Below are 17,184 nucleotides of genomic sequence, written 5' to 3' on the forward strand. Positions count from 1 at the left end.
TTGTACTTGACACAATTCCAGAATACAAAACCTGAGATGACACGTATTACATTATAATATTTTACGTGGCCTTGCATCCGAAGTGGAACATTAAAATTTCGGTTTCAGTATTTGCTGACTTTAAAGCAAGGGTACACAAACAACCGACCGAGCGAAAACAAACATTAAGAAAATCACGAGCAAAACCCGTCTTATCTCATTTAGCATTCGGCTCGAAGAGAATACAGGATCGCGAGTAAATTAGCAGTAAAACCTTTCCCCAGTCGCTGCGATTGTTTTTTCTCTTACCAATTACGAATAAACGATGGCGCTTACTGCCATGAAACATTGATGAGGCCCGTTAGTCGCGAGGCACGCAGGGACGTAGGGGGACGTCTGCGGCACACTCTCATACGGGGAGGCAGCTCTCTCCGTAGCTCGAAGCTAATCACGGTAATGGAGTAATGACAAGTTAGGCACAACTACTCCCGTCTCACAAACTTTGCGCTCACATGAAATCCACTACGAGACATTAAAATATTACACGGCAATATTATAACTTTGAATTGGAAACGCGAGTTACAGCGGGACGTCAGAGCTAATTACTTTGAAGTTAATCTACAAGCATCCATTTAAATATATTACTGACATTTTCTTTGAATATGAAGGTATTTGTACAACTAATTAGGGCGAGAAGGCTCATAATCGGATGTCTTATGAGGCAGGGAACTTATGGCGGTATGCCAAAAGAATGAAATAAATAAAGAAGGAATTTCGTACGTTAATCCCCTATCTACACAATGTCTATTAAAACTTGGCACACAGATTTTCAAACCGTCATCTCTTTTGTAAACACAGCAAAACATCACGTATTTTGTCAGGTAGACAGAGGTGTATTATAGTTAATCCAATTATCCCCAGTTTCATTATTAGTGCCATGTAATGGGGGGGCGGGTATATTGCCATGCATAGCACGGAATCTGGGAACGTGCGCGCACATTTGGCTGCAAATTCCGAAACCTAATCGAACTAATGACTATACGCTCTGCTACCATTTTTGCCTCTACAAGACCAATGAGACAAAAACTACATTTTTATTTTGAAGTGTACATGATGAGTATTTAATAATTCTTGAAAAAGATTTCCTTTATTTTATTTAGAAAAATATTTTTTTGTGAAAGAAGCAAACAATCACTTCATCTTATAAATCACTCCGTTGCCTTCAAAAATAAATTGATAAAGAGCTGAAACAAAACCCCAAACCGACCACTACCGTTATAAAGCTATCCCAATGTACATATTTTTCAAATGCCAGTATCTTTAGTGTAAGCCTCGTCACGCATAAAAGGAAAGTGCACGTAAAATACTGAGGCAAAAGATTCAATTTTGTGTGTAGTGGGTAAGTTTGTTCGATCCAGTGAACTGCCAATTTTCATTACGTACGTTACGTACGTTTATAAGTCAGAACTTTGTTGAGCTCGGCCCATTCCTGTCCGTCCTTTGCATTTCGAATTCCCTGTATATATATAATATGTCGGCTTTCTGAATATAACAGTGAGTGGGGCTTATCTGCATGAAGGGACGTAAACCCCGCGATGAAATGAAAATTCGAAAAATTTCTACATTCAAACCTCATTCATAATTTATGATTTTCACCTGGACTGGCTGGTTGGGATTGTTTTATTGGAATGTATAATAGTTGATATAAAGTCACAATAAAACTTTGACATTTTAAAAAGTTCTCAATAACAGAACTTTTAATTTAATATAATCATTTGGTATAATGTCCATGAACTAGCAATTGACTTAATTTGTGGGAAATATGTTAATTCATGCATAATATAACTTACGCTACCAACTATTATACATAATATATAACCTAACCAAATATTACATACCATGTGAATACCATAATAATGTTAACGTTCTGAGAACTATTATCATACCAAATTATAATAAATTCTCCGAAAACTAGTTGAAATTCTAAATTATCGTATCACAGGCCCGCTTCTTATATTTTTTCTTTCGAAGCGAATAGAGACGATTTTCAAGTATCGATGGCCTAAAAATTAAATGACAGCATATAAAGCAGTAAATGACTACTGTAATGAAGAACAAACGTGAGACCAACGTATCAAAGACATACAGCCTAAAAAAAAAAACAAATAACCAATTCCATTAACGCTTAGTGTGTACTTCGATCGGACTAAGAACACTATTAATAATAGCGTTTCAATCTTCTATTCTCTCTATACACTCTTCTTGATTGAAATCTGTAAATAAGAAAAACGTCTGTTACTTTTTCACTGACTATAATGTAATCTGACCGAAAACATGGAACGAAGTAACGCAGCCTGACATGGATGGCTTGACAAGAAGGACCAAGCGATACTGGAACTGGAAATGCCGCGAGATTTTAGTCACTTTTTGTCTAAAAGAAATTGTTTTAGATCCATGCTGACAGCCACTTCCACCTGAATGATTTATGGTCTGTGCCGCTCTTTGGTTGCGTTCGATTTTTGAAAATATTTCATGGAATAATAAACAATATAGATGCGTTCGTAATTTGCAAGTTCCACCGATTTATCATTAAACTGTCAAACGTTGATGCAATGCATTAAGAATGAACTTATGAATTTGTATTTGGAATACTGATTTCAAACTCCTTAATTTATTTCAAACTTTCTTTGTTTTTCGTAACATTTTTCTGTTGACGTCTTTGGCTAAATAGATTCCTACAATTTCATACAATTCTATCAACTTACTGACTTTAAAATTAAATAGTTTCATCGTCCATAAATCCAGGAGATAATACCTCAATCTCCTACAAAAGATAAACTAGCAAGTAGTTGCAGTTAACCACATTGAGTAGTAACATGAATGTCAAAGAAGGCATACCGTAAACGTTTTTTCATTTGCATTCATAGAACAATAGGCGACAGGAAAACCTTTATAAAGTTTTAAAGTAATGTATTTGTTTATCAAATGGTACTCAGTTTGTGCTAATTAAATAAATGCTTTAACATTTAAATCACAAGTCACATAGTCAATAAACACAAGCGTCAAATGTCATGACACCATTCAGGATCAATTTGCAAGAGCTCTGCACGGAAACATTAAGCTTCCCTCAGTTCTCAGTTATCTCCGTTTTTTCTCGTTAAAACGTTAACGATGTCGTAAAAAGTGTTTCTTTTACAATTGTCCGTACAATCGGGGAACACATCAACCTTCCTCCCTTACCTTTATAGCGACTCCATAATATCATATTTCCACAAAATCGATGCCTTCAGCAATCTCATAACGAATATTCAAATCGACTTTGTTTGGGCCTTTTTATTAAAATTCATACCTTTTTGTTGTGTGGCTGCAAATGTGGCTATGAAGAGAGCTTGGGCTTTTTGGGAATTTGTATTGGCTTAAGAATGGTCTCAATTTTAAATTCAAAATTTTCGTGTAACATAAACGGTTATTTCGCCTCTGCTGTGAACACCTTCGGTGCGCTAATTGGCTGGCTCGAATAAAACCAACCAATCGGAGCGCCGAACGCGGTCTCGTTTCGATTAATTTAAACGTAAAGCAAACTCATATAATTGCTACGGTACACTCACATTTCTACATTACTGTACACTCTTATGTTATGTGATAAACGTCCGAATACTGAAAATATCGTGCTTTCTCTAAAGAATATGTGGTGACAGAACTATTCTTGAAAGCGTCTTAAAATTGAGTGACATTTGAGTATTTGACAAAAAAGTAAGTAAGTATTTGGCATTCACGTACATTACATAACAATCGTAATATTATAAATTACAATCCTAGATAATTGTGTCGTTACATTAATTTACATTGAAACTTTGCCAAACCAAACTGTCACTTTATAATAGACGTATGCGACTGGCCTTACACATACATATATAATACTTATATACGTCTGTACCTATATGTAACATTCACCCACAGAAGGTAATGTGCGTAATACGCATCAGCCGTGACATCACCTACTCTACGTCAGGCCATAACCGTCCAATTTTCATCTCCATTTTATTTGCAATTTCCTCTCAACTACTTTAACATACGCTACTATAATATAATGTAACGACACGACTTCTTTTCCTTGAAGTAGGCTTTTTATGATAGATACGAGTTTAGATATAACTTTTTGTATATTCATTTTCATATGAAACATCTAATGTTTTTAGGTTTTTGGATAAGACACAAGATAAAACTGATGTATCGGTTGATTTTTGTACGGAAAGGTTTATAATCTAGGTTTTAAACACAAAACAGTGCGTTCAGTAACCAATTTTACTACTACCAAATCTACAAACTAGTCTAAACTAGTGCGTGTTTCACAAATCCAATAATGCTTTCCACGATCAAAGAAAAGAACGCGTGAGTCTCTTGTTAGCCCGTGAGTCACAAACGCAACATAAAATATTCCCGAGCCGCAACCCGCGGCGAATACATGTATGTAGCTACTACTACATACCTACGAAAGTTTATGTCTTCTTTATTAGGTAGTAGAAAGACAGTAAAATGTGTTCTCATCAAACGAAATGCTCGTCTAGTCTGCTGTTTTGTTACTGAGGTGAAATATCGAACTATGTGATGTATGCGAGCTCACGCATAGGAAGGATGTCTTCAGGGAACATATGTACGAGGTGTTATAAAACAGATTTATGATCTTGAAATTTTGCTTCAGATCATCCCAATATATTTTAGAAAATAATGACACCAACATGATAATAAATCTAACGTGTGTTTTCATGAGATTTTGGCACTTAACTGCTTCTTGTGGGTTGCACACGTATCTCCAATTGGCAGCTATATTATACAAATACAGGCCCGATCTTAATACATAACTAAGGACAATCAAGGAAGTTATCAAAGATTACCAACTAAAGAAACACCATTGCAAGAAATTCTGAGAAAACATCTATCATGTAAAATTGTCAGTCCCATGTTTACTTCTGACCGACTGTCAATCAAGCAATAGATACGTATCGAACCCTCTCTAATATTAATTAAGCTTTCGAAACCACTAATAGTCATAAACAATTCATTGGCTACAGCACACAGCCAGGTTGAACCGCCATTGAAATATTGAAGAACCCAATTAAGTGGTCGATTTCTGGTACAATTTAAGACTACCAACCTTAAAGGACAATAGACTACTTTGAATAAATATTGATTTGTGAAAAGAAAGAATAAAATACACTGGAACATTTGAAGATAAAGGTAGCCACTTCAAATAGCTGAAGAATTCAAGTGGATCCTTCATAATATTGAGTTCGCTTGGTAATGGCAATTTATTATCTTATTTTAACAAAACGAGAACGAACGAGAACAAGCTTTCTTGCTACCGTAAGTAGTATAAAATGTAATATAAATTATGTATTACTTTATACCGTAAACTATTTAAATCAAAACATTGTCTACTTACTTTGTTAGTGGTCTTCTTATTTGTGGAACTTTCCCAAGTAGTTATCTAGTTAGGAAAATTCCAGGAGTAACCACGGCCGCCACGGTACTGAGTGTAATCTAACTTTGATCGAATATCAGTAAATTACGTGAATCAAATGCTCATGTGTTCGTGATTAGGTATATGTAACGACTAGATGACTACTAAAGTGTTACTTGTAATGTTTTTTGGAATAGATTCCGGATTGAGTAGTTATCGTTACCTATTCAGAAATATTTCAAAATATTGGCGATTCTGTTCACAGCAAAAATAACGATATTAAGTAATCTATTCGAATTTTCCGTTCCCCCAATCGGATCGAAATAGATTAGAAGTGTCCCTGGAGAAACTAGATTCGTTTCCGAAAAAGTATTCATATTAATCCGGATAACGGTTCTTCTTAATGTCTCTCCACGAAACGATCCGAGCGAATGGTCTGATCACTTCGTAATTGAGGAGAGGTAAACATCTAAGCACTTTATAGAGTTCGCGAGTGAGCCAAAGTTGTTCACTTCTTCAGTAAGTTCACGATAAATATTTTATTTGTAATGCCCCCCGACATTCGACCGTTGACGGCCTCTGTTCTATTATTTGCGGAATTTTCTCCATTAAGATATTAAAACCGGTCAAGTGTGAGTCGGTACGAGGCTTAGAAATACGAATGGTTCCGTACTACCATGTAATCATGTCAGTACTATAGTAGTTATAATACTACAGTGTATTGTGTATCCTTGTTTTTAATCTGAGAATAAATGTCTTTCTTTCTTTCTATTATTGATGAATGCACATCCCCTTGAAAATTATCCAATAATCTGACTCGATATGTATATTACGCGTACTTTATGTAAATAAGGGCTTGGTGCACTTGAATACACTATAACACTGAGACGAATAGACATAAATCAAAGCCCTCTTTTTGGCATTTTATGAACACTAAGCTCTAATAAACTGTATAAGTAGTTCCATAATACCTCTTTATTTTTAGTAATAAATCTAGTTCATCAGTAAAGTGGATATTTTTACTGTAGCTGGACATCAGGGACCATTGTATGTAGGCTGAGATAGGAAAGATAATGAGCACTGTCCCCAAGGCCCTTAGCGATCGTACTCCGATCAAAGACACCATGCTAGAATAAATTGCTTCTCTCTTCCTTATTTTATTTTATACAGTAATAACAACACTACCTCTAACAAAACATCACCTCGCCTTTCTATAAACGGTTACGATCATTTGCTATGTACATTCTGTTTGTTTACTCAAATAATTGTTAGAATAAGAAAACGATTATTGTAATCAAATGTGAAAGTTTATGTTTGATGTTTATGACTGAATCACGCAAAAGGTGAAACGTATGTATATAGATGAAATATAGTTCAAAGATAGATAATGGTCTTCTAGACCATTAACCACACATTTCCCACGGAATTGATTTTCCAAGCTAATTAAATTTAAAAGCTTATAAGTGTTAGTTAGTAGCTAATAATAAGATATGGGAATCAAACTCATTTCAAGCTTATTGTATCTACTATCACTTGACAGAAGATACAGTTTTGAGATAATCTCTCTCAGTTTTACTTGATTGAGTACATAAGATTCTATTTATTGGAATACCGTTTAAGTTATTTGCCGATTTGTTATGAAACAGCTCAGAGAATGAGACGGTTCTATTGAGTATGAGTGCCATTGGTTGTCAAAAGGAAAGTATTTTATTTAACACAACAATAAGCAACTGTTAACATTGTATATTAGAACATTAAAGGTACGAACCGAATAACAAGTTTGTAATTTAAGTTTGTACATCGATTTCTGTATTAGGTACAAGAGTTGTTGAAACGATGTTAAGCTGAGAATATTGTATTTGCTACAAACTTGCTTACATAGTGTTTAGTTAGTCTATAAGTCTCAAACAACGCCGTGAGAATTATCGAAAACTATATGAATAATATCAGAAAGTACATTATATAAAAGGCGATTATTATATTAAATAATAAAAATATCGTAGTGGCCCGGCAGTATACGATGCGTCGCGACGCCCGCTTCTCATGCTTGAGGGTTCGAAACTTACCAACGGGAAGAATATGTACTTTCTAAGATCATTTAGACACAACTGACAAACCGTAAAGGAAAACATGACATAACATAAGGGACATTGGGTTTATTATTTCTGTTTATAAGTTTGAAATTGCTATCCCATATTGAACAAGCGTGGTGATTAATGCTCAAACCTTCTCCGTGTGAGAAGAGACCTTTGGTCAGCAGTGACCACTTATATAGGCTGTTGATGTGATTATATTAAAGAAAATTAATATCTAATTTCAGGTATTCATAAAATCGGAATTGAAAGTTGGAGTAATCTACGTAAAAGAAAACCAGTACACAGAAGAAGAAATTCTGGACAATAACGAAAACTCGCCGATGTTTGAAGAGTTCTTGCAAGTTTTAGGAGAGAAAGTCAGACTTAAAGGTAAGAGATGAATCACCTTACCTATGATCCATTCTAAAAGAACTCTTATAAACATTTTGCCCTGTGGCAGACACAATAAAACAATTTTGCAGTTGCCTATGACAGTAAAAGTTCTTATTGCCACACTCAGAGTCATTTAATGATTACTTAAACTATTCCTTAGTAACGATTTTGTATCAAAAACAATTGCTAAACTCTGAGTTAGACTATACAATTATTATAAAAAATAAACAATATAAACATAATAAAATAAGACACATTAAAATTCCTCGTATTTCTCCCAACAACATGCTTCATCTGAAACAAACTTCAACTCACAACTTGATGTTTACAGGTTTTGATAAATACAAAGGCGGCTTAGACACGGTCCATGACCTGACTGGCTTATACTCAGTGTACACAAATTGGAGGGGGATAGAAATCATGTTCCACGTGTCAACCCTATTGCCTTACGAGAGGCACGACCCTCAGAAACTACAAAGGAAACGTCATATAGGCAACGATATAGTTTGTGTCGTTTTCTTGGAAGCCGATAACACTGCGTTCTCTCCAGCCTGTATCAAGAGCCACTTCTTGCATACGTTCATATTAGGTAAGGAGTTTATTGGATTGTGTGACTTATTTTTTAAGAAATTCAAATCAGTTTCTATTATTTCCTCCTAAAGGTACAAATGGTATTTTTCTATACTATTTACAATCAGTACCGACAAAGTTTTGCAAGTCGTCTAATAGTAAAAAGTCAACGAAATTTTAAGGACAACAGCAACATCAGAGGCGTCAAGAGTGCCGAAATTGGTGCACAAATATTAAACACCTAAATGATAAATGATAAATGATATTTATTTTGCAAATAGGTTATAAAATAACACTTTTACACGTCAATCTCTTAAATAACTAGATGAGGCCGGCATTTCCTATCCGACTACTCTGAGAAGAAATGCCGAAACAAACTCAGAGGTCATAGTCTCTTTTAAAGTCCAGACGAAATCAATTTACTACTTTGTGACTATTATATCCAATGCCATTCAGTATTATTACAAATACAAGCAAAATGATCTAATGCAAAAAAAGAACTAATTGTATGTAATCATATTAAATTCATCATAACTGAAACAGTTTTGTTTACATACCTTACTGAGACGCTTGTTTCTTATAGCAACTGTAGACATTTATGTCTCAACAACATTAGTTCTAGTTCCAACAGTCCTAGCAAGAAGTATCAAGTCAATCACTTAGGAATCATTGTTGTATCTGCCAGTTTAACTTTATTTGGTATACCACTGATTTTGTTTGTATAGGTATTTCTTCTTTTTCTTTTCGAGACTTTAGTAGGTAATCATACTATTAAACATTTACAGTGCGAGTATCAGCCAAGATTAAACGCAGACCAACGCGATACGAAGTTTCAGTGGTGACACGAGATGAAGTGGGCGCCTACAAGCCTTATTTGTGGGAGCAAAGCGTTTTCGATAAGGGCCCTATGTTCAGGTAATAAAACATCATTTGGCTTAACTTAATATCTATCAATTAATCAAATCACTTCTATGGTCTTTAACTAAAATGATGTATTTTCATAGACTATAATCGTGTTCAATGTTCTTTTCATATCTTATATTTTTATCTTCCTTAGAACATCTGCTACTATTATATCATACAGTTGAATACCGTAACCTCATAAAACCATTGACGCGGTTAAACTCAACCCGAAACTAAACGGTTTAGTTAGCAAATCAACTTAGCAGCTTACACCGAGTTAGCACCAATATCCACACAGCTACCTAAACGCTTCCATGAGAACTGCAACTAACTGTTGCAGTTAGTTTTACCCAGCTTTGATCAAGTTATAATTGACCACAGTCAAAAGCTTTGGACGAAGATACATAATGAGTAGTTTGATAACTAGTATTTAACTAACAAAGTTCATATTAGATAGAGGGGAACTAAATGAGCCAGACTTTTGATCTGAGATTTGCATTTACGTTATACCTAGTTTAGTCTACCAATATTTTAGTTTCAAATTACTGGGCACTTTTTGTTAATCATTCACCAGGATTTGGTTGATAGTTCTATCCTATTTTAATAAGATAATGTCTCATTGCTATGTGTGTATTTAATTACATCTTAATCAGCTCCATTAACTTTTCTTTGATTTACAAGATTTGAGAGATGTTTAAAATATGTGAACATAATCTTTTAGAACTTGGTATTACTTTCTAAGTCTAGCTTTTCATTCTCTAACCAAAATTTCCAGGGAATGGTTGCTGACTAAAATAGTGAACGGAGAAAGAGCTTCGTACTCCGCGCCCAAATTCGCGAGAATGCAAGAAAGAACGCGCAGTCAAATGCTGGAAGACATCGTTGCTAACTTGCAGAACCACGCTGAGACTGGACAAATACCGAAACCTTACCGAAGAGGTTAGTTGATATAATTGTTATGCATTTTTTGAGTCAATGACACCATAGCGCTATCGAAATTCGTATCTAAAAGAAAAGTTTACACATAAGCTCGATAGATGGCGTTGGGATCTAGTTAGATGGCGCTATAGTTTTGCTACAAAGGTACGAGCTAAATATTTCTATGGTATTTTACTGACATAATACATAATTATAATTTATAAAAAAATATATACTTTCATGACAAACTAAAACAACCAACTCGTTATAACAAAATATTATGTTTAAAAATAAGGCACTCAATGCTTTATCGATCAAGTGGTCACAAGAACGACTGCTGAACCCTTGTTCTAGAGTCCTTGCTCTTGGGTTCAATTTCCGGATAAGATACAATTTCGGGTTTAACGGTTTTTGAATTTTTTCAACAGTAACACGATGTGCTTTCTTCCTCAGGATCATGGCGACCCATCGGTCACATGCGACCGTCTTCTCCACTCCTGGACTCAGTACGAGACCAGTTCGAAGACTACGACCAACTGGCGAAGGACTTCACGAGGGTATTCCTCAACAGTGAGCTGAACATGGCACAGAACGCCCAACTATTTGACGTGGTCTTCCTCGTGGGACAGTCGAAACAGAAGACCAAGTTTATTGGTGTTAGAGCTATACTTGGCGTGAGAAGCAGGTGATTATTTTTCTTCTTCTTCTGAAAGTTCCTAAAGAAGTAGTTATGAACTGTATACCTATACATTCCTGAAGGTGTACTTAACGTCTTTATATTCTGGAGAAGCATTATTTATGAAAATAAATTTAGTATATGTTATTCTATAAAAAAAAAAGAAAAAAATAATATAAAAAATATGCTAATAGAATAAAGTAAAAAGTAATAAAAAAAATCCAGTTTGATGCCATCGATTTCAAGCTATGGTGTCATTACACTACCAGAAAAAAGAATTAATTTGATCGCTATTACCTAAAGGGGTGTTTTTAAAATAGACACAATTAATATATATACACTATTATCATATTAAATTCCAGGGTATTTCAAGAGATGCTATACGGTATCCAGACGGGTTTCGGTTCCCCTCAAGTCCCGGTTGCTGAACTGTTGGCGCGGCCAGCACCTACACTTCTCTCTCCGACTCCTGCAAGGCAAAAAAGTAGTAACTTCTTGCAAGTTCCTGATATTGAATCACCAAGGTAAGATACATTATGTATTTAAGAATCCCTAAAACGTTACATAGACTTTCTTTAACAAAGTTACATTAGAAAAATTATATGAACGACTTTAGTCTTTAGTCAATAAAATTAAAAAAGACAAGCATACCGTGAGGAACCAACTGAGTGTTATTAATTTTTCTTCTAAAGTCAAATGCAAATTATTAAAATGGGATCGAAATATGAATCCAAAAAGTTGATCGTTTCAGCAAATCGAGGTTGTCATAATTCCGAAAATAAACCTGTCATAACTGTGGCCAGAAAACGATTTGCAATAAGATATAATTACCTTTATGATTCACCATTACTCATTAGATATAGACACATGATCGAATCTGTCTGCCAAGAATTGAAGTCCATTTAAGTGAATTATGAAACTCTGGGCATCGCAACGATTTTTACGTTCAGTGTCGTTCCAGTTATTGCTTAACCTCTTGCCTGTTAGTATATTATGAGACACAATAAAAAATACATTGTGTCTCGCGCATACCTGCGTTCCGACATACAACGGGTTAAAGTTAGACAGTAGACTAAACAGTCAGGCAGTAGACAGTAGACACACTACACGACGAATTTTTCTTTAACTGTAAATACAAGACTTATTACATTCCTATCACAATTATAACTATGTACGGTACCAAAAAGGTGGCCATCACATTTAATGTACCTCTGCCTTCTGTCGTAGAAAAAAGTCATCATAATTAATTGTTCGTTGTTAAAAAGTTCTATTGAACTGAACTAGATGGCGTTATTAGATGACGTCATAATGTAAATCGCGGTGTTAAGATTCTCCGTCGATAGACCATATCCCTATCAAAATTTTGTATTATACAGTTTGAGATTGAACAGTGATCAATAAATATAATTGTACCTATGTAGAAGACTTCAATTAATTCTCCCAATTATTAGAATTATTAAGATATTTTCACACAATACCCCAAAATGATTGTTTTTAAAATTACAGGCCAAAAAGCGTTCCTAGTTCTCCAATGGTGAAGCGCGCTTTCTCCAGATTGGGTACCATAACAGCGGGCTGGGGACGATCAATTCGCAAACAACACTCGCAACTTAACGCAGAAGATAAAAAGAAATGGGCGAGTTCCCAAGATTGTTCCAGTAAGTAGACCATAATACCTATAGTACAAATAAAAATAAATACATTACTTGCTATAGTCTGTTATCTTATCTGCAATCTGGTTGTCCGGAGAACATTCTCTCGGCTTATTTTTTAACAGTAACCGAACCTATAACATTATTCCTAGCCAATTTCATACACACTGCAGTTTTATTTTATTGTTAGGTATAGTTCTTAACATACTCACATTCAAAAGCATGTAAGGAACATTGTACAATGCATTCATAATAATGGTTATGTCACCATGTCCTGTATTTGTTCTATTTTCATTCACAAGTAACATTGTGTTTATGGATATTATTCGTATTGACTTTGTTTTACAAAATACATGTAAATACAAAGTGGGACATTCCTTAGCATACCACAAAGCGCCTTAAATAAATCCGTGAGCAACGTTTATCTGACTGTAGTAACATTTCATACATTGTATTGCATAGTGTTATTTTTGTATGTAATGTTTTACTATAATTGTTTACAGATAAAGAAGGAAAAGATAAAGAAAAAGACAAAAACGCAGCTCTTGCTGTACCGAGACTATCCGTTTGCGCTGACGCACAAAAAGTCGATCGAGCTAAACTGGCGCAAACAGAGGTAAAATTAAAAAATGTTCACTTCTATTTTTAAATTTCCTTGTGTAAAAATAACATCGATCACATATCCAACAATTGTTTACTATAAATAGACGTGACGATTGTTCTGTTTGTTTTCCAGTTTTCAATAATCGAGTTCGATCCTGAAACTTTCCGCATCCTCCTGGACTACTTGCACACCGGCAGCTGCCCACTGACCTGCGCCTCTATACCAGGCCTCATTTGTGCTGCAGAGCATTACGACCTGCCTGAATTACTACAGGCGTGTTTCCATCATGCTAAACAATTCCTTAGAATAGAAGTGGTATGCACGATGCTCATATCATTAGAAAATTACTACTGGCGATATACGTCAGCCTCGGAGTTGGTAAACATGATCCTGGCCTTCATCGAGCAGCGAGCGTACGCCCTGTTCCAGACTCCGGAGTTCCTCAACCTGTCCGAGTCCATGGTGCAGATGATCATGTGCCGGAACCTCGAAGTACCGGAGGTGAGGAAGTTCGAGGCGATGCTCAGCTGGGCCCGGAACAAGATCAAAGCCAAGTCCGCCAATAAGACTGATGCCAAAAATGAATTTAAATGCACAATGGAAAGATTAGCTAGAGACCTGAAGCTGTATAGGATCTCACCGCAAGAGTTGATAAAGGTGGTGCTCCCGTCGAAGGCAATCAAGAACGAGCGGATCCTGGAGACGCTGATGTACCAGGCGAACTCGGGCATGTACAGGATTCAGGACAGCTACATCGAGGCCTGCCAGCAGCGCCTGCAGAAACAGGATTCGAGGTTCTCGGAGTTCGAAAGTTTCGACTACGGTATATAAACATGGAGCTGTGAGATATATCAGTGTATTAGATAGATTATGAAGAGTGACTGGGCTGGGTCCTTCTATAATGTGGTATGTTGACGCCTTCTAAAAGTATTATTGTTATAGATGTACTCGAATACTGTAGAGGTACGAGAAATATTTGTACACTTCTCGGATACCTACTCCATGTTATTGTTCATTGATACCTATATTTTTTACATCTAGCTAGATGTGTTCAATATCATAATCATCTCTATTTTTGGTACCAAGAATTACGATTAAAGATATAAAAGCGTTCATCAACTGGAAATGAAAAATTTTACATGAAAATATATTATTTACATCCATGTTATAGCACGTTTTAAAGATTTTCCCTGTGTGATCTCTCATAGGAGAGCACAACATGATGTAATTATACCATGTGTAGTAAAAAATATTGTAAATGGATAAATAATATTTTCGAGTTGTTATAACCACATCAATGAGATAGTTTGACATTCTACTAATGACTGAATCCAGGACCTGAACATGTTCAACATTGTACAGTACTATACAAAACTTGATAAAATATATTATACTAATGTTCACAAAACAATAAATTTGTGCAAATTGTACAAACATTATCACTTAACAAAGTTATCCGTAGAATAAAGTTCAATATAATAAATACGTTTGTGTGAAACTCGTTCTTGAGACCTCTTCAAAAGTTATCATAGATAATGCCTTCTGATATATGTATAGAATGTTATACCTACCTATATGTATACTGTTGTTGTACGTACGATTAAAGCAAATAAAATATTGTCACCAATTTATGCTAATTTTAGTTTATACAGAATATATTTTAGTAGTCGTAAAATATTTGGTTTATTTTATGAAAAATGGGTGACAACCTTTTATCCTTCGCACAATTTTATCCACAAGCAAAGCTTTAATTTTATTACTAAACTTAAGCTCAGTTCTAAATTGTATTCATAGCTGTATTGTATCTTTATTTACCTTGAAAGTGTACCCTTATTATATGTAGAGAAATTAATCAAATGTTATAGGACATTAATTTGTCAGAGTGTATGATATATACTACAAAATAATACAAATGCGTCACGAATACCATGTCTCCATTACATTTGGTCGTTTCGTTAGAAATTCGCCCCTATCTGTGTTCGATGGAATAAGTAATGTATAGAAAGTATATGTACCTAAATGGTCTAAAATATTTCGTATACTAGGTGTAATAATACGATAAATATCGATTACGTAACGCCTTTGTAATCGGTATATTGTATGTAGTAGATAATATAGCAGGGTGTATTACCTAGGTTTAGCTTGGATTTGATAGCCGAATTTGGCCAACGACCAAGTGTAAATGAAGCATCACTAATGATTGTGTTTGTCTCGAAATATATACTTGTAATGAACTATGCCAGTTCATATGATAATCGTGATGCTCTGTGGAAAACTGAATTGTGCAGTCTGTGCTTAGGATAAGTTTAACTTATGATAACACATACAGACTGCATAGATATAGTTTATACAACTAGAGTTATCTATCTTCTACTCAAACTCACCTAGGTAAGTGTATCTACTTTGTGTTAATTGTTAAAGTGAAGACTTCTGAACCAAATGTTTTAGTATTTTTACCCTTCTATACTGTCTACTGTGGACGGAATATTGAGACCCATTTCGCGTAATCGTATGTAAATGTATTTCGTTTAGCGCGTTTAATACTAATATCTATCTCGGGAACACATTCCTGAACAATATTTATGCTGCTGAGTCGGAACGAATCACTTTTAAATAAATATAGGCAGCCTATAATAACCCATTGGTGTTATATATTTAGATCATAAACATTCGCTCGTTATTTTTCGTTTCGCATACATTTTACTATATGTCTTCACTTATTCTATTTCCGTGCGAGTTCTTATAGGTATACAGTAAGAATGGACAGTCTGGTTGGAGATAGTCTCCCGATTCTGTTCGGTCGTTTCAACATGTTTACAAATGTTAGTATAATCCCAGCCTTAGTGCCAAGTTCCATTCATGTGCGCACTCGTCGTCTATATTCTAAATATTGTAGTAAATATATATGAAATGGGTCTTCTAAATCTTAATAAATGGTCATATAAAATAGGTGTTAATATATAAATAAATATTTAGCCTAAATTCAAACGTTTCTGACGTTCTGGCGAATGACAAGTAAACAAGTTGAATTGTCGGTAAAATTTTTATACTTATGAAAATTATACATGATGGGTAAAGTCTTCTATTAAATTATCAATAATTTTATATCGTTTAGTTGTAACTTTGCTCAAAGCTTCTATGAATGGTTCGCCGATATATAATATTCCGTGGATGTCTTAAGTCGTATGCATGACTACCCAATGTCTTATGAGTTGAACATAATAATATAATACTCAATGTATGTATGTATAGATTTATTTTGTAGGAACACCAAATATTGACGTGTCAAGTTCTTCAATGGTTAAATAAGTTTTCTATTCCAAAATTTTAACCTTCCTGTGATCGTGAATGTTGCTATAAGTATGTTATTATGTGGGATCTTCAAAGAATATAAAAATTATAATTAAGTATAACTGTTATTTTGCAAGAGCAAAGCAAGATTATTATCCAATGAAAATTTATGTGGTGAATAAATTTTTTTGTGTATTTTATTTGTGGTTTATGTCCCAAAATAGTTTCTCTCTAGATATCCCTTAAACCTTTTTCCTTCATGATTTATTTTTCCTAGATTCCTGATCATGCAGTATACAATATTGTGACATTACTTACTTACGCCTGTCCTGATGGATACAGTGACCATGTCTAATACATAAATTATTTCAGAATATTTTTCCCAATCAGTGAGCTAATCCTAGGATCAGCCCACGGATTTCAAGGTTCCATATGAATCTTCCAGAAGGCTCATTTTGGAATCAATAATCCCGTATCGAAATTACTTATTTAAAGATATTTTAATTTGAAAATTCTCAATGATTGCATTAAATCTGTATTTACCCTGGCGAATGACGATGGGCTGAACACACCTCTTAAATAATGGAACCGTCAAAACACTTCTGTTTACCTCCTCCTACAAAATGTACGCAAAAACATGATAAGACATTTTTATCTCCAAA

The 17,184-nt window shown here is 34.7% G+C and overlaps 1 protein-coding gene across 3 annotated transcripts in view; it reads left to right on the forward strand.

Moving 5' to 3' along the window:
- LOC118267589 (uncharacterized) overlaps positions 1-16,722 on the forward strand; it is a 236,205-nt gene extending 219,483 nt beyond the window's left edge. For all 3 annotated transcript variants that reach the window (XM_050694351.1, XM_035581660.2, XM_035581662.2), the window contains 9 exons: positions 7,761-7,905; positions 8,240-8,497; positions 9,264-9,393; positions 10,157-10,320; positions 10,753-10,984; positions 11,338-11,499; positions 12,482-12,633; positions 13,131-13,243; positions 13,364-16,722. In XM_050694351.1, the coding sequence (XP_050550308.1) occupies positions 7,761-7,905; positions 8,240-8,497; positions 9,264-9,393; positions 10,157-10,320; positions 10,753-10,984; positions 11,338-11,499; positions 12,482-12,633; positions 13,131-13,243; positions 13,364-14,062 (2,055 nt within the window). In that variant the 3' untranslated portion in view covers positions 14,063-16,722. The remainder of the gene's footprint in view (positions 1-7,760; positions 7,906-8,239; positions 8,498-9,263; positions 9,394-10,156; positions 10,321-10,752; positions 10,985-11,337; positions 11,500-12,481; positions 12,634-13,130; positions 13,244-13,363) is intronic.
- The last annotated feature ends 462 nt before the right edge of the window (positions 16,723-17,184 follow it).

This window comes from Spodoptera frugiperda, chromosome 6, assembly GCF_023101765.2.
Source record: "Spodoptera frugiperda isolate SF20-4 chromosome 6, AGI-APGP_CSIRO_Sfru_2.0, whole genome shotgun sequence".
NCBI lineage: Eukaryota > Metazoa > Arthropoda > Insecta > Lepidoptera > Noctuidae > Spodoptera > Spodoptera frugiperda.